This window comes from Uloborus diversus, chromosome 4, assembly GCF_026930045.1.
Source record: "Uloborus diversus isolate 005 chromosome 4, Udiv.v.3.1, whole genome shotgun sequence".
Taxonomy (NCBI): domain Eukaryota; kingdom Metazoa; phylum Arthropoda; class Arachnida; order Araneae; family Uloboridae; genus Uloborus; species Uloborus diversus.
This window is the reverse complement of record NC_072734.1, coordinates 46,169,758-46,188,479: the sequence shown is the minus strand read 5'-3', so window position 1 is coordinate 46,188,479 and position 18,722 is coordinate 46,169,758. Positions and strand designations below refer to the sequence as shown.

General features: G+C 33.3%; 1 protein-coding gene across 1 annotated transcript; it reads left to right on the top strand.

The window, feature by feature from the left end:
* Positions 1-10,265: 10,265 nt before the first annotated feature.
* LOC129220378 (uncharacterized) lies at positions 10,266-17,838 on the top strand. The gene is made up of 2 exons (XM_054854787.1): positions 10,266-10,488; positions 15,891-17,838. Exons 1-2 carry the CDS (start codon positions 10,418-10,420, stop codon positions 16,291-16,293), a joined length of 474 nt encoding a protein of 157 aa, XP_054710762.1. The 5' UTR covers positions 10,266-10,417; the 3' UTR covers positions 16,294-17,838.
* Positions 17,839-18,722: the final 884 nt, after the last annotated feature.

Genomic DNA, 18,722 nt, shown 5'->3' with positions numbered 1-18,722 from the left:
ATCAGCAATTTATAAATGGTGACAAAAGACTTCTTTTTAGTTCTTGAAGAACATTTCTAAAGTTTTAGAAGGTGCTTAAAAGTATTAGAGATTACTTCCTTCTTTTCGAATTTTATTCAGTTATCCAACCAGCAAGGGAATTGTTCCCCCAAATTAAAATTTCAACTGCGATTCATGTGTTGTTTACCTCGCCATGTGACTTAATGGGCAAAAGTGTCGAGTTATTTGCACAAACTAATTTATGCATGCATTGAATTGCATCACGCCATTGTGTAGTGGGAAAATATATGGATAAAAAGGAGAGTCAATCAATTGATCACTCTCTTATCTTATTTCCCCTCTAATTTCTTTCTAGTAATGTGGCAGAAGGTTGCCAGCTGTTTTGGTGCTGAGATTGCACTGAGGAGCAGATAGCTTTGGTTTAATTTTTCCGCGCTGAGGATGTGGTTGCAACTTTAAAATATGTGAGAAAAAGTTTATTTTGCCCTGCTAAAGAGCGAGCATGTTCTAAATGTTACCTTGAGTATGAGAAGGTTTAGTTTTATGAGAATTTTTAAGTGAAGTTGATTTTGCTGAAGACAGGCTGCTGAAGAAAGTTTGTGCTAGGTTGTCCGGATGCACTCGTTGTTTGGAAAAAAGGTATCCACCTACGGACAAGCCAAATTCCAGAGTTTAACCGGACTGGATGTTTGCTTGGATGGCTTCTTCGGCGGACAGAAAGGTCCCTCGTGTAAAAGTGACGAGTTTGCTGAGAAAAGGGCATGAGAGCCGTCTACATACGTCGAACGGTCTGTTCATGGTGTCCGATTGACAAATAGTACATTCAAGTTTTTTTTGTATGGCAGCTTTTAACTGTGGCACACATCCCTGGGTATGGACTTTTAAGTGGTTTTAACTGGGAATTTTTTTCCAAATTTTGGCACTGACTCTAGGTGGGACTGGATGGACTAGTCATTGTAGTATTTTTAGAACTTTAACGATACTTTTTGATGCTTTCCTATGATTTTTTTGATGGGAGGGGGGTTACAGTCAAAATTGCATTGGGGATATGAATTGTTTGTAATTTACATTCATTGATATTTCCCTGTGTTACAAATTTATTGTTATTTAACTGTTAACAATGTATCTGTGGGCAGATCGCTCTACAATTTTCTACTGTAGTGGTCAAGTTCAGCAATCGTTTTTTTTTCCGCCGTAAACTATGCAGCCTGAAAATATGGTACATTTTTTATTGGAAAAAAAAACTGAAATGAGGCACCCTATTGCATAACAAGCTCAGGAATGATGCAGCGAATTAGACCATAACACAACATAGGAACTAAAGTCCAAAACTAGTCTAAAATTTTTACTTCACAATGCAAGACTTAAATATGACATTTTTCTATTTTGATCAAATAGAAAGACAAAATTCTACATGAAAAATCATAACTTGCAAACTCTTGCACAGACAGGGTTCATAAATGAGCTTTAGCAAAACGTCTGCATGAATGCTACAGCCTTATTGAAGCACTTACTCGTATTGTAAAAAATATAAGTACACTTAAAAAACTAAACTATTCTTATTTGTCTTTCATCATTTAAATTTAAGTAAAGTAAAAATGCAGTGAAACAAAAATTATGATGCTTAAATGTCTAATTTTTTTATAAACAAGCAAAATGATAATGAATGGGACAAAGGGTGAATGAGTCACCACTAAGTTTCAATAAATTTGCTTCAAAAGTAGTCTTCAGTGTCCAACAGTGCATTTAATCATCCATCTAACTTGACAGTATTTTGGTTCTTTAAAGAAAAGCCACATAGTTTAGTTCTTTATGTTTCTAAACCAGATATTTTTTTGAAAAAACCATTCAGTAATGAATCAATCTTCTGATTCAAATGTATTTGTTTTGTTTACTTATTTGCATATTTTCAAATGCATATAAATAAATAGATTCAGAAATTCCAGAACATGTGCGATTTCTGACATTGAACACAGCAGTGGGTCGCATGGATTAGTTTTGGGGGCCGTATGTTGTGCACTACCGTTTTAGAGTATTAGAATTCCCCTTTTCTGTATTCGATCGCCTGATCTAAAACCTTCAACCAATTAAGATAAACTCTGATAAATTTAATAACAAAGTTCTTACGAGTGATGGAATCGAACTCGGATGCGATTGAATTGCTTTTTTTGAGGGGCGTGGCAAAACCAAGAACGTGCAAGTTTGCTACTACAGAATATAAAACATAAGAATAGTTGAAAATAACAGTAATTCAAAATAAGAGATGTCCAAATAGTAAAATCACATCGAAAAAAAGGCAAGCGGCTGTGACAGAAGTGGATACAATGATTTTTCAAAATTCAGATTTGATTTTGGGATCTTTCAATTTGCCACTTTTAATAGCTTTTATGTGCTATACTGTTAAATCACTCAAGATTTCTAATGCTCTTTTAGTTACTGTTACTTTATCTCTGTCCAGGACATTTTTGCATGACTTGAAATAAATTTCCATGACTTTCAATGGAAATTTCAATTTTCCATGACTTTTCCAGGTCTGAAATTCACTTATTTTTTCCCCATGACTTTCCAGGATTTCCATAACCTGCACGAACCCTGCACAGAAAAAAAAAACAATAACCACAATTTATGATAAAATAAAAATTAGCTGGATGTTGAAATCTCCAGTGATACATTGATGATGCCTTAAAACCATGGATTACATCTAAATAACTGTCAATCCATATCATAAAAACAAGCAAAACAAAAATTACATTAAAATTACATCAAAATTTTAATTTATCTTACCCTGGATTGTTTTTAAACAACACATTTTACATTTTCATGTTCTGAAAGAGAAGAAAATGACTTAGACTTATTTCATTAACTTAAAATCCTTTTCTTTTTAACAATTGGAAAATTAAAAATTATGCTTAGAAACCAACATTAACAGGAACATAATTTCATTAAATATATATTGGATAAGCAGAATCTTTTTGAAAACAATAGCAAAACTATGGGGACGTTCAAACAGAAAAATTGAAACTCCTCAAAAGAAACTAAATTTGAAGTTTTTAGTAGATATGGCTTTTTTTTGGCTATAAAAAAGACTAATTTTACTTATTCTTAAACACCTCCATACACAAGGGCTCATATGGGAGGCAAGTGGGGGTTTAAGCCCCCCTCCCCCCATAAATTAGAAGTTCCCTGCTTTTAGCACTTTTTTCTTTGCAAAAATGTAAAAAAATTCTTTGCCAGCCATTCAAGGATAAGCTATTAAAGATGTCAAATAGTAATACAAATACAAAAGTGACGACCAGCAACAGGCTCTGGGCCCAGCTAGACTGGTTCCTAGTCAATTTACAATCCCCAGTGAAGATCAATGGCCCTCTTTAAACTATCTACTCCCTTGCTCATTACCACCTCTTCTGGTAAACTGTTCCAAGGTTCCACTACCCTGCTAAAATAATAATTTTTCCTAACATCCATGTTAGCCTGAGACTAACTAATAACTCTAATCTGTACTGAAATTGGTTGCCAAGGAGAAAATATCCTGCTAAATCATCAGGAAAATATCTGAGCCCCCCCCCCTAAAAATTTTGCATAAGGGCACCCATGCCTGCATAGAAAAGGTCTTGGGTGAGCCAGGATTACCGTTATGATTTAAGTACACATTTTATCTTAAACTTGTTCGATCAGAATTGAAGATATGGAAAAAGCATTTCCATACAGGTTCCATATTGAAGAGTTGCTCCTTCTAAAAGTTGTGCTAAATGTTCTTCCCCTAATAGGAATTCAGAAAAATAATTCACCGGTACAACACAACAGTAATTAAAAAAATTCACTGGTCTGTACACTTTTAGTGGTTTATCCTTGCTTCCAAGTTTTAAATAATGGAAAATTAAAGGGAAAAGACAATAATATTGGAAAACAATTAACATGACAAACGGAGTCAATTGTAAGTTACCAATTATGTCTGATGGAAAGAGGAAGAGAAAAAAACAATAAGCAAGGGCTTTCCAGGGGTTTGTTTTACAATGTTTTTTCTTATTTATTGTAATAAAACCAGAGCATAGGACTCCCTCTTATAAGCCCACATACCTGAAAAAATTTTAACGGCGTAATATTTTTTTTTTTTAATTATTGGAAGCATCGCACTTTGCATACTCAGAGCCGCCTCACAGATCTTTAGTAAAGAACTTTCCTGTATTACTCAACTTAAATTCTCAACAAAATAATGATCGAAAATGAACTTAAATAGGTACACTTATAACGAAGCATAAATAAATATATTCATATTTCTGGGATACACATGCTTCATTGTTTTTCAGTTCTTCACATAGTGAAAAAATATGGGGGCAGTGCATCCGCGGAAACATAAATATTCATTACTGCTATATTATAAGCATACTTAAGATTATTTTAATCTTAATTTAGCCTGTGAATTATGTTGAATAATACAAGGAGGTTCTTTGCTAAAGATCTGCGATGCGACTCTGACTCTCTGACTATGCAAAATGCGATGCTTCGATTATTTTATTTTTCCATTAACAACGTGAAATTTTTTTCGGGTATAGGACTCATAGGAGTGAGTCCTAATGCATTGATTTTATGTTAAAAAGTAAGAGAAAAAATTGCAAAACAAACCCGTAGAAAAACAAGATCGGTTTTGATGATTTAAAAAATATTTTAGGGGTGATACCCTGTGAGTCTCCTAACTTGCTCAAAATGTTAATGCTTTTGAACTTTGCACCTCCCTAGTCCCTTAGAAAAGCGTTAATGGATAATATAATGCTCCCTTCCCCTCCAACTTAAAAGGATGGTTATGAAACTGTCAAAAACTGAAAAAAATTCGGGCAGTCATTTTCAAAAAGTGGGATGTGTAGGGGGGGGAACGGTAGTCATATTTGGATTCAGGCGATCGTTTTGCATAAGGAACAGCAAGAATTGAAGGTGTTTTTCTGCCACACGGTGTCATTGGCTGAAAGGCCCCAGGTCCCCTCTATCTTTACCCCTTGAGATAGTCTACATGAACGTCTTACCCAGGGGCGCCGACTTGCAAAAATTATTGGGGGGGCTGGACATAACCAGGGGTTTAGGGTGTTATGTAATCCCTCGGAGGTCCCCCACCCCAAATAAAGGTCATATTTTTGAACCTTGAAAATGCCATATTTTCTAGTGTGTATAATTCTAACAAATAAACAGTATGTGACACGGCGTTTTCGAAGTAAAACAATCTAAAAATTGGTTTACAACTTTTCTGGTTCAACTTTTAAATCATATCACTTGTCTTAGTAAGAGATTTTTTTTGTTCTATTTTATGGGGAGCCGTGCAGTGCCGTAGCTAAGCATTGATATTATAAGGTAGGAAGGACACTTGACTTGAATGGAAAGGCACTCCCAGAGACGCCGACTTTTTTTAAAAAAAAATGGGGGGGGGGGGGGGGGAATTTTCTAAATTTGAGATGAAAAATAGTGAGTTTTAAAGTTTTTTTTAAGTATTGTAAAGTCATGTAATCAACATTAGAACCCCAAAAACTTGACAAGCCTGACACATATTTTTTGGCTTTGAAAAAAGGAAAAAATAAATACAAACACACACAGTATTTTCGTAAAAAGGTAATTTAATTTACTCATGTTTTTTTTAAGACCATTTGTTTTTTCATTAGTTATACCGGCTAACATATTCAAGTGTAAACGCAGTCTCTCAATGTCTAGGTTATTTTTGAAAATTCGATTTTTTAAAATTTGTTTCACTTCTGTTAAATAAAAGCAAAGCACTTTTGTTCAACTGCAATGATCTGTGTGAGTCCAGTTGATGCAAACAGCCCAATAATGCAAGATTGCACCATTTCACAAACCTCAATGTAAATTGCCTTTGGGATTTTGAAAGCGTGCGGTGAACTGGCTTCGTTGATTTGGTATACGCCGATTCCGAGGAAGCGAAGGATCATCATTTTGTAACGATTTTTCTTTTAAACACAATTCCCAAAAGAATTCAAAACTATCACGCATCCCATTTAATATACAAATCAAACCCTCATATATTTTTTCCAGATCGGCAACACTTAGATGAGCTCACCGCAACGCTGCCCACTGGCAACACATTTGACCCGTTAGTTCGCGCACTGTGACAAATTCTAAGTGTGCTTGCAGCACTGTAATACCATCATTATTCACACTACTCGTTTTCAGTTAACCTGCTTACTACCGTAATAATTATTTGTTTTAACTCATTACTGAATGTATTTTACAAGGTAAACTATCTTCAAGCAAGAAAAATAAAGGATAAATTTATGAGTTTAGAAAGCATAATATAACTAATACTTTTCTTGATTTATTGAGGGGGCTCGGGCCCCCTCAGGCCCCATGGAGTCGGCGCCACTGGTCTTACCAACTTACACTTTGTAGCATGTCCAAGGAAAGGCTTCCAAACCTTTCCTCCTCATAAGACCAAAACCTCTTGAGGTGAAGGCAACAAATATCATCATTAATAACTATGACACTATCACAACAGCATCTCCAAAAGTTTTCTAAAATTATCTTTTAGTAGTATTAACTTCAAAAAGTTTGTGACAGGGAGTTTCAACTTCCATTTTCCCCTAATTGTAATAGCACACACTTTCATTTTTACTACAGTCAGATCCCGCTACAACGTGATTCGACTTACGCGAAATGACTATAACGCGAGTTTTTCCTAAATAATGAATTTTTTTATTGCTGATACAAATTGCTCGCCTGCAACATGAATTTTTTTGGAAAAGAGAGGCAGAGCATTAGAATGGGCTTTGATGACACTGGGGAAAATTATTTGATTTAGGATGGCAACAGCCCTTCAACGCTCCCTAGCATGAACTCGAATCAAGCATTTAGTCGCCACTGAACTACCGTCGATGAGCGTAGGACTTCGATGTGACGAAAGTCACCCTTTTTGATGGGACTTGTGCTTCCAAACTTTGATATGTATTATTTATGTGCTCTGTATATACATTTCAATGAACAGTTCTTAATTAAAATGTTTTTCTAACCTTCAATAAGCGCTTGTTGATTTTTGAATATGATGTGGCATGTTTACCCACTGAACCATTTTACAACAACACTAAATATTGGTTTTCTGAATGGCCTTTCATCCCTTTAGCATCACTGAAAGTGGAAGTTCACACACTGTATTAGTCTAAACATAAACGACTCTTTGCTTTAGTTTATGCAAATAACCGCTCCAATTCTTAATGTTTTTTTTTTGCATTCTACATATGAACGTTGATAAAATAGAAGGCTCCCAAACACACTTTTTCATCTAAAGTTAATGGAAGTGGAAAGAAAATGAGAAAGTTTCTGACCATTAAAGAAAAGGTCAAGATTCTCGATATGCTTGAACAATCAAAAAGGGGATCTAAGGTAGCACGGTAATTAGGTATGAGTGAATCTTTGATACATGCAATTAAAATTCAAGAAAAGGAAATCTGTAAAAGATCAGAGCTAAGTTCAAATACTAAAGCTTGCAGTGTAGTGTTAGTAAAATACAAACATCATGAACACAGAAGCTGCTCTTTCAGTGGGAGACCAGAAAGAGGGGTGTTCCCACACTGCATAAACTATCATCTTCATCATTTAAAAAATTATAATTAAGTTTACGATATCTACTGTTCAGTGCTATTATAATGCAATAATGTATTATGTAATGTATATGGGCAGTTCTCAAAAGGTGGAAACAAAAAAGTTAATTCTGAGCAATTTTTAAAATTTTGAAATTTGACATCAATTTTGCTTTTATTCCATTGTATGTACACCTAGAACATCATGTACAGATGGATCTCTGTTTAACGACGCTCTATTTAACGACTTTCTCTATTTAAAAACGGCTTTTCACGGTCCCAGATGGTCCACTATGTAGTTTTAAAAGCATTCTATTTAAGGAGGCTTTCTACTTAAGGACAATTTTTTGTGGTCCCTTGAGAGCCGTTAAACAGAGAGCCAACTGTATACAAACATAAAAAGATAGCAGGTTACCGCGAAAAACCCAGGACTAAAGCAGAAATACATAAAATACACCGCCAGCTCAGTTATTCATTAGATGAATAACTGAGCTGGCAGTGTATTTTATGTATAGTAAAACTTTTTTTTTCTTACTCATAAGCTATTTGCTTTTATGTCCCATTAGTAAAATATGAGGCTTTAAAGTCTGCTGAAATTTTAAGAAACATCAGCAATTTTACAAGTTTTAGTGTCTTAGTAAGAATCCTTCGCATACTTTGCAGATGGATGTCTGCCACATGCAGATGGTGAAATCTCAAGTTTACATTAATTTCTTGTTAAGTCCTCAATTTTTGCACTTTCCTTGAAATTTTGGCAGATTTTAAGACTATATACCTTTCTAAACAAGGGCAAATAATTTTGCCACACAAAAATATTTCAATATACTCTTTCAATTACTACTTATTTAATTTTATTTCATTATTACATTACCCGTATAGTATTCCCCAGTAAGAAGGATGACATACATTTTTCTACCAAGAAGGCATAATATTAGTTTTCTTTTTAAAGTTGTAATCTGATCATCTCCCAGTTTAGCTGTAGTTCACATGTGGGAACTTAAGTTAACAGTTTAAAACGTCGCAAGATTCCAGTACTTATCAATGATCATGTACTTTCCAGAGTCCCTTGAAGGTAACATTCAAGTACACTTCAAAGACAAGACAGGGGAGCCTAGCAATAAATACATAAAACTCTAAACCATCTGGTCTAGAAACCAAAGATACAGGTTTTTAAAATGTATGCAAGGCTATATGAAAAAATAAGCAAATTTTCAAAATGTATAATTAATTGAATGAAGCAGTCTATTTAGTTGCATACATAATTATGCATCACCAGGGGTGCCCACCTAAGGGGGGGGTGGGGCATGGGGCAGACTGCGCCATTGAAATTATTAGGGGTTTGTTTTGAAGGGTATTTTTCTCATTTGGGGGATGCTAATGCTTTGGGTGGGGGGTTGCTGTAATATTGAGGGGGGTGCACCCTTGCCCTCAGAGGGGTGGGCACCCCTCGCATCACACAAAAATTGGAGATGTTAGATGAATAAGATTGGGGAAAGATATTAAGGTGTTTGAACTACTGAAAAAACCATTAGTTTATCAACAATCTTATTACAATGTTTGTAAATTTTTCATGTCTGTTGAGCTATTTTCTTATTGTAATAACTTATTTGTTCCTGTAAAATCATCTAGGCTCTAAATACTCGCGTTTTCAACAGGCCCGTCGTTTCAAAAATTTCCGGGGGAGGAGAGCAAAGGATCTGTATTTTAAATGCATTTCAAAAGGGGAAAAACAACAAAATACATGCAAAAATGCATTATTACATCATGTTTTTTAAATCTTGTGGGGAGATCGCCCAAAGGACGTACCTGATTTTCAATAAAGCGTTTAATTTTTTACTCACACACAGAATGAACGTGAACATTTTTTTTTTATAAACAACGTAAGAAGCTCATAGAATACATGAACGGAAAAAAAATAAATCTAAAACACAGAGTACCAAAAGTACATATAAACTACTTATAATAATTCTTACGACTTACTTACAGTTATGTCAAGAGCTAACGGATTTCTTATAAATACTATAATCAGATTAAACTTTGAACTGAAATAGCTTCATTACGAATTATTATTCAATACTTATAGCAGTTTATTCACTTCCATATCATATTATATAATTAAGGAAATCACAAGCCACTTAAAGCTCTTTAACAATACCCTGAATTGACATACAGATACTCTACAAAGCATGCATTCGGGCGCCTAGGGAGATGATGAGCACGCAACAGCAAGGCGCAGCGCAGACGAGGACAATGACGAATTTTTGTTTTTTTAATTCTTGCAAGAAGCTCTTCTTGATGCCACATTGAACAAAAGTTTCTTAAAATTACAAAAATTGCAAATTTGCACTGTATGGCCTACATTAACCTTATTTTTATCAGTTTATTTTCATCTCAAAACTAATATCCCATTTCTTTCTCCAGTAAATCAATATATTAGTAAGATAAATAAATACCTTTGTGCTGAATAGTAAAGTCAGACAAAACAACGTAAGTAGAAGCACAAATTTGTAAATTACAGCAATTGCTGTAATTTACAAATTTGTGCTTCTACTTACGTTGTTTTGTCTGACTTCAATATATTAGTGTTTAGTTCTCGTTTTAAGAAAAAACTAATATATTTCATTCTTCATTGGGAAATGGCAGCATGTTTAGTTTTGGTATGGTTTTGGTTGTTTACTTTCTTAGAAAAGTTTTTTAGATTGTTTGACTCTGAAAACCATCCATCATGTAATTTAGATCAAGCTAACCGATTTGTAAACAATAACCTTAAAACTGAAGTTTATCTAAACAACAAATAAAATAATATTTCAATATGAAGTAATATTGTAGTCTTTTGATATAGAAATATGTCGACTTTTCTCGTAGCAGCTTATGATTCTTCAAGTAGTGACGATGATCGATCTACAAATAACAAAGAGTAAAGTTTGCCAAATTTTTCGTAGGATTTATAAACTTTACTGAATTCAATGATTAATTCATGTTGTACTTTTTGTCCAAATGGTATTGAAAATAGGGATTATAACTCCTTTTACCATGTTAGCATTAACACGCATAATATTTACATCGAGGGTTTAATTAAAATCGAAAATCAAGTGTCATGTTTGAAAAATTAAAAGCGATAACGTATTTTCTTCTTGACGTAAATTCAAGCCGAGCCCACTTAATAGAATAGGCAATTTGCCACGAAATATTATTTTAATAAGCAGGGTATTCCATTATCCGAGATAAAAATAACACACATCAACGATGTAGTACATTGGAATTTTATTACATTGAGTGGGATATTCTATTAAGCGGGCTCAACTTTTATTTGCTGATTAGTTTGCAGGGGTGCTTATTCCATCCCCCCCCCCCCCCACAAAAATGAACCTAAAATGAAAAAATACCCTTAAAAGCACTCCTTCTGCCCTTGGTGGACACCCCTGATTTTGGAATATAAATTGGTTTTTGAGGTGTATTGATAAATCAATGAACACAATTTTTTTTTTTTTTAATTCTATTGTGGTACTGTGAGTGATTGTGTTGACACATTTTACGAAAATTTTAAAGAACTGTTAGTGACTGAATTTGAAGCCATAGGCGGATTTAGGACTGAGTTCCTGGGGGGGGCAAGATTTTTTTTTAGCAACATTTTTATTGCCCCCCCCCCCCCCACTCCCATGTTTTTGTCTGTTTCCTGTAATGCATAAGTCCATGCTTTATTTTTTTGTGTGTCGTTTCCATTAATGTGTGTTTTCATGCTGTCCTTTTTGAATTGACCTTAAGAGAGGGAGCTGGTATCAAGAGAGAGACGCAGGGCTCCCTTTTGAGTGAGAAATAAAATATATCCAATTTTAGAGGGCCGGGGGTTTTTCTCTCGAAGGAAATTTTGTAAAATGGATATAAAATTCTGCATTTTAAAGCCTTATAAAGGTTAATTGGATAGACATAGAAATTGATAACTAGATTATACAGTTGTACAGTGTTGTTCAAACTTTGTAAGAAACAGCCATAAATCAGAACAGTCGCATTGAAAGAAAAAATAAACTATAGAATTCTCATTACAACAAACTTCTTTTAATTATAAGTAGTGCAGAAAACGAAAAGGAATAGAGTTAGTGTATCATTTTTTTCCCCTGGCTAAACAGATTAACAATATGCAGTAGAAGAAATTGGAGCCTACTTTGCTTAGGATCTAATTATTTTCAAGGACTCTAGAATGGATAAAATTATTTAACACACTTCTTTTGTACTTTCCAGTCTCTGATATTTTTGTACTTGATTGTAAATTTTTACAGTCCTGTTCTAACTTTGTGAGAAATAGCTATTTTAAATTTAAAAGAAAAAAGAAACCATAGATTTCTCATGACAACAACTTTTCTTCAGTTGCAAGTGGGGCAGAAAACGAAAAGAAATAGAAGTAGTGTGTATTTTTTTCCGTGCTAAACAGATAGACAATATGCAGAAGTAAAATAAAAGCAATCAATACAAAAGAATTTCCAAAATACTGCATTCGGAATTGAATAAATAGCAAGATATGAAACATGTGAGTCACAAGAATTTATTTCAAATAATATGTTTCAAATGTGAGGACCATGATTTTTACATTTTTAATACAAGGCAAGGAGCTGAATTTGACATATTTTGGCATTCCTCCCCCCTCTACCATTTGTTAGAAATGTTAAAATTTAAGGTTTGTAGCCACACGTTTCCAAATATTCAAGGTTTTCAAGCACTTAAAAATGAAATTAGTTTTTTCACGCAATATCCATTTTTAAGGAACGAATCATGATTTTTTTTTTGGGGAGTTAGGGACCCACTTCAAAGCAGGGGCCCTAAGCAATAGCTTGTTTATCTTATAGGCAAATTCTGCCCTGTTTGTAATTCACTCTTACCTGTAAATTTATGCTTGATTTTTTGTAATTTTTACGAAAAATTCGTCAGTTTTTACAGCTAAAGGATTTTTACGATTTTACCAATCTTTGTTAGGTTTTTATAGACTTTTATAAAATGTCAGCAAATTTTTCCAAAACTTGTGATGACTCAATCATTTAGATTTCAATAATGACAAGGACTGACTCACTTAGACTTAGATGATTATGACTTACTTTACTTTTTAAACAGTATTTATAAAGTTAGTAAAATTGTACTCTCCCTCTAAGTAAAAAGATTCATTTAATCAGAACACTCAGATAACTGAAATTTATTCAGTTTGCGGTAGTGTTTATTCTCTCTTCTTTTCTCTTTAAAAAAGAGAGAGAGAAGGGAAAAAAAACTATGTTTTTTAGAATTTCTCAAAAGGCCACTTAATCTACTAAGAACATAAATATTATGCAAAAATATATTTGAAATGTGGACACAAATCATAACGAGTAGTTCTGTTAGTGGGAATGAGGGGGGCGGGGAGTTTTTTCCCCTTTGCTTTAGGTTCTAATTTGTTAAAATAATCGTCAATTATTATAAGTGTTGCAGCTTAATGTATAGCTTACTTAGCCTATATTTTCATTCATATACTTCCCCAAATTATTTTCAGTCCAAAATAGTGAATTTAGACATATTTTCAGCACCCCAGTGACAGCTGTACTATTTGTATTTAATGTTCGTTTTTTTCTCCCTTTTCTTTTCTCCCATCAGAAAAGGATATTCGCTTTTCTCTTCATTTTCATTTAACTATTCAAAAATTAAAAAGTCATGATTTTTTTGTTTTAAGATTTTGGAAGATGTGTTGTTACTATATAAAGTCCTCTCAAAACTCGGGGGCATTGCCCCCTATGCCCCCCCCCCCCCTATAAATCCACCCATGCCCTTCTGAACCATTCAAAAAAAAAAAAAATTAATAATGTTTTTTTAATTTTTGGAAGATGTGTTGTTACTACATGAAGTCCTCCCAAAACTGGGGGGCATTGCCCCCCTCCGCCCCCCCCCCCATAAATCTGCCCATGTTTGAAGCTGACAGTCATTTATTACCAGGAATAGCACAAGTAATTGATTTTTTCTCTTCAGGGGATAGTGACAAGTGACTTTCTCTTAAAATGTTTTTAAAAATTGCCGAACAACACTCATTTAACGCTGCAATGAGAATCGCAAGGGAAAACAAATTAAAGATTTGATACAAATAAAGACTAGTTTTCCCCTTTTACGCTTGCAATTTAAAAACAATCCACAGCTGTCACGGACAGTAAATAGCTCCTATACTTTCCATTTTTAAGTTTTTTCAACAAAGCGTAGTGATTTCATAGTCTGAAATCTGTATTTTAACGGTAAAAAAAAAATACTTTTAGCTTTTATGTTATACATGATTTGAAATTGTCTTCAAACTAATAAGTTGCATTTTTCAGTGGTCTCTTCTGTGCAACAGTTATCCCCCCCCCTCTCCTTTAATTTCTAACAGAAAAACTTTCTTATCTCTAAAAACTAGAATGGGCACCTTAATGTACCACATCATGATATTTTAGATCAATTTCAGAAAAGTTTTCTAGAAGATACCAAAATTTCCTGTTTTTACATTCTGGAGATTTAAGAAATATCATTTGAACAAATCTGCTGTGGGTAGGTAAAGGGCAGTAATTGCAAATTTTTCAATTTCCATTTTTGTTATCTATTAAACATTAGCTTTATTGTACAAGCTTGTTTCTTTGGTTTTGGCTGAAAAAAATTGCAAAAAAAAATCGAATTCCAACGTCTCCCGTTGTTAGCATAGAAACGTTGCATGAACAGAAAGACCACACTTCCAAAAATATAACTTTTAGATATGTAAACGCTGCGACGTTTCTTCTGTAAATTACTGTGATGACAATGCATCATACTGATTATAATATAATGATACTGATGTCCTAAATTGGCTACTACTTGGGGATATCGTGTCCAGCTTTTGATTGCCAAGTTTTTGTCACTAATTCGGTAAAATACTGTCTAGTTGGTGTTCAATTTGGCAACAAAACTAAAATTTAAATTTTTTTTTTCAATTTAAATTATTTTTTAAAGATACCTTACAATCAGCTTTATAACTGTCGATATTGTCAAAACTAATCTATGTAAAAGCTTTCTGCATGTGTGCTAGCTGCTAGAGGTGTATGACGGCCAAACTCCACATAGCTGTAAAACAGAAAAATCAATAGGGGGAAACTCCACATATAAAAATCAAGCTGAAACATAAATGGTTGTTATGGCCACCCTATTCACCCCCTGCAAACCAACAACAGAGATAAAATTTTGTTGGTTAAATTATCTGGCTAATGTTGATGTAATGTTACAGAAAGATGCCCTTGCTGTTTCTTTCTCTTTCTCAATCTCTCAGACATTGTTAATAATGGCTGATTGACTCCATGTAGGAAGTAAATTTTGTTTTACCTATTTCTGTCTGTTTTCTTTAATTTTTCATTTTTGAAAACCATGACACCAGAAAGAACCACTAAAAGTGTGCACGGAGTAGTGAAATTTTGAAGTTACTGGTCCATTGGACTAGAGTGACTTATTTTTAAAAATTTCTACCTTCCTTTAAAGGCATAGGACAGTGTTGAAAGATAAAACCTAAAAATCCATAAAATAGTTATAAATAGTTAGATAGTTAGTCACTGGTCCAATGGACTAGTCACTACAAAATTTCACTTGTCCATAGAGTTATTTAGTGGTATAATCTTCTGGGTTAGGTTTTTGATGTGACATGTTGAAAACTCAAAGACCTGTCAGATGCTGACATTATTGTCAAATGCAGTAAATATTGATAACTTTTAGAAACACATAACATTTCCTGCTGCTAAAAAATTATTCAACTATAATTTAAATCAAATAATAAAAAATAATTAGAAATTAAATTAATGAGTTCAAAAATGTGGAGGGTTAGGGGGGGGCACCTGCAATATATTGATTTAATCATGATAAATTTAAGCTTTTTTATGGAATGTAATTTTAGTGACAGTACAGTATTAATAGGTGTTAAATTTAATTTTATTACAAATTTACCTGAAGTAAAACAGAAGATTGATTAAATTGAAAGACTATATTTCTTTTAAATTGATGAAAAGCCTTGCTTGAATTTAATTTATGTAACCAGTCATTATTATAGTTTACATTCAAACAAATCTAATTAGTTTTAAATTTTAATGAAGTTTAAAATTTTTAATTTTAAAAGGATTTCATACAAATGTGAGTATGAGAATCTTTTTGAATTGATCGAAAAAAATTCAAGCACAAACATTGTCTTTTGAAAACTGAGTTAATGTTACTCAAATGTCAATGATATCAAAATTAAATATCTCTTCTTGCCTTATTTACAGACTTATACTGTAGACTATATACTTACACTTTAACATGTTCCCCCCTTTTTTTTTGTTTTTACAGCGAAGAAAAATGTGCAGTTCCTTTAGCCTCTGCTGTTGAAATGCTGGGTACAAACGTATCAAATACTTCAACTTCAGTGTTTGCCAATCCATATCGAGAAGCAGAAAATTATGAACAGTCTCTTCTTGAGAAGCATGTAAAGATGACAACAGTAAAACAAGAAACATCAAATAATAAGAAAATATGTTTCAAGTTTTTCAAAAATAAGTGCACACGTGGAGATGATTGTAAATTTGCTCATCATAATCCAATACAAAATAGTAAAACAGAAAATATTGATGATGATGAACAAGTGGTTTTAGATAGTAAATTTTCAAAAGTTAAAAAACGTTGTGGACTGAAAGATGATTTAGTACCTCCAAAAAAGTATATGAAAACTTTTAATAAACTTTTAAAAAAATGATGCTTGTAAGATTGTAAATAGAATTTGATCAAATTTAAGACATATCAAGATACCTTTTACAACAAATGGAATAATCTTAGCAACAAAAAGAAATATTTTTGAAAAATAAAACTTTATCCACTTAAATTTTTAAAGATGATTGATGCATCATAGTTGAATGATAAAGAAAAGTAGCATTTATCATTTTTAATTTTTTCTTGAAAACATTTCATGGAAGTATTATAATGCTTTCATGAAAATATTGTCTTACGATTGTTATTGTGAAAGAAAATGGAATCACATAAGGAAAACATTGAGCTTTAAGTTGTATCTAGCTCAATTATTTATTTTATTTTTTTACTACCACTTTGTAACAGCTTGTGGGCTTAAATAGCACCAAGACTGCAATGCAGGGACTTGACATGGATTGAACTTGTATGAGATGATGCATGAATGAGCCCCTCACTAAATGTTCAAACTAAAATTAGTCTATTCATTTTCAATTTGATGATGTATACCAGTGGTTCCCAACCTTTTCTCCCTTGCGAACCCCTTCCTAACACCGAAAGAAGTTGGCGAACCCCTTGGATACTACTATGTTATGTAATAAGTAACAAGCAAAAAAAAAAAAAAGTGTGCGAGCAAACACACACACACACATAGACAATAAAATGTTGAAGATTTTTTTTTTAGTTTGATACTGCTCCATAGTTTATAACAAGAAAGAAAACACAATTGCAAAATATAGTTACAAATATTGCTACCAACTTGAATGCTTGCTGAAAAATGAATGTAAAACAAACTCAACAAAATAGTGAGAAAGGTCCCACCAATGTATGATCTGCAGTGAAGATGTAATTCCCAAAAATATGTGAGCTTACGAATGCAGAGATATCTGCTAAAAGAAGCTTAGTTTTAAAATTTTGAAATTTAGCTTAGGTCCTTGCATCCATAGGCTCATATAAATGGTATGAAAATTAGTTCCTTGTAACCTCAAAGCATATACCTGCAAGTATTTATTTCTTATGGTTAAAAATGTTTTTTTTTTTTTTTTTTTTGAGTCTGGTCGATTCTCTCCCCCCCCCCCCCCTTGTTTTCTTTTTTTTTAACGTGATAGACAATGATTAGTTTGCAGATACTTTTAAGTTGTGTGCGCAGATACTTTATATTTTTATCCAACTCTGGCTAAGAGTATCGAATGTGCGAGAGACAAATGAATGCAAAAGAAGCAAAATTTGCTTGAAACAGTTTGAACATGAAACTTCATCAGAAACAGGCATGTTAAAACTCCGCCATTACAAGATTTTGCTTCGCGAACCCCCTAAAAACCTCTCATGAACCCCTAGGGTTTTGCGAACCACTGGTTGGTTACCACTGATGTGTACAATTGAATGTATAGCAATAATTTTTTTCTTTATTAACAAACAGATTTAATTGTTAGAGCGTACAAAAAGTGTCAAATATTGCTTTTTTTTTAAATGTATATCTTCCAATGTCAGAACTTGACATGTGAGGAAAATAAAAAAGGACAAAAAAAAGTCAGTGTTATTTGATTTCTTTCTTTCCAGTGTTTGTCAACCAAAGTAGCCTGACGAAGAACTGTGAAGAAAAGAATATGTTGACCATCTATCAGGGCTGGATTTAGCCTTTGAACCGCTCTGTGCTAAAGTAAAAAATTGTGCCTCTTCTGAAAAACAATGTAAGAACCCCCCCCCCCCCCTTTCCTAGAAAAAAGAACTAGTATTATATTTTTTTAATCAAAACTAGTTAACTGTTATTCACATAAAGATCTTTTATATTTATTCACTTAAAATGCCTTACTTAGAAAAAATATTAACAGAAGTAATTTAGATTATTTTATTTGCAATTTTTTTTACAGTGAGTTTTTCAGCTACAGTAGACCCTTGTTTTACGCGGGGGTTATGTTCCACGGAAATGCCGCGTAAATCGAAACAGCGTAGATTGAGACTAGAGTAATGAGACTTAATAGTGTTAACATAGGGGTTAGGTTCCGTAGATGAAAAAAAATCCATTCTAGTGATAGATAAGTATATATAATAAGTTTAATCTGCACTTATTCCAATACATATGCACAACATGTATAAAGAAAACATAAATTAACTTAGTGCTTATTAAAAAGAGCTGTTTATGTTATTCCTTTGGCATACAATTAAAAAAAATTCTCTGTAGTTCTTTGTGGGGCATTAACACTTCCATGATAGCTTGCTTAATTTCCATGATGGGATCTTCCTTCCCCAATAAATCAGATCGTTTGCCATTGTCCAGGAATGGTTCAAAATTTTTATTGTAAAAGCTTTTGGTTGTGTGTCATTGATGTCCTTATTCATTTTGTTCTCCTTTTGTCACGTCTCAAAGTTCTTTCTGTGAACTCTAAATTGTGCGAGTTTAATAACTGTACTTCTGGAAAGAGCTCTGGAACCAATCGCAAA

Bases quoted from the DNA above. Each gene is read 5' to 3' on its own strand.
- LOC129220378 (XM_054854787.1), top strand. From the start codon at position 10,418: ATGTCGACTTTTCTCGTAGCAGCTTATGATTCTTCAAGTAGTGACGAT. The intron at 10,489-15,890 runs GTAAAGTTTGCC...TTGTTTTTACAG, and splicing joins CGATCTACAAATAACAAAGA to CGAAGAAAAATGTGCAGTTC.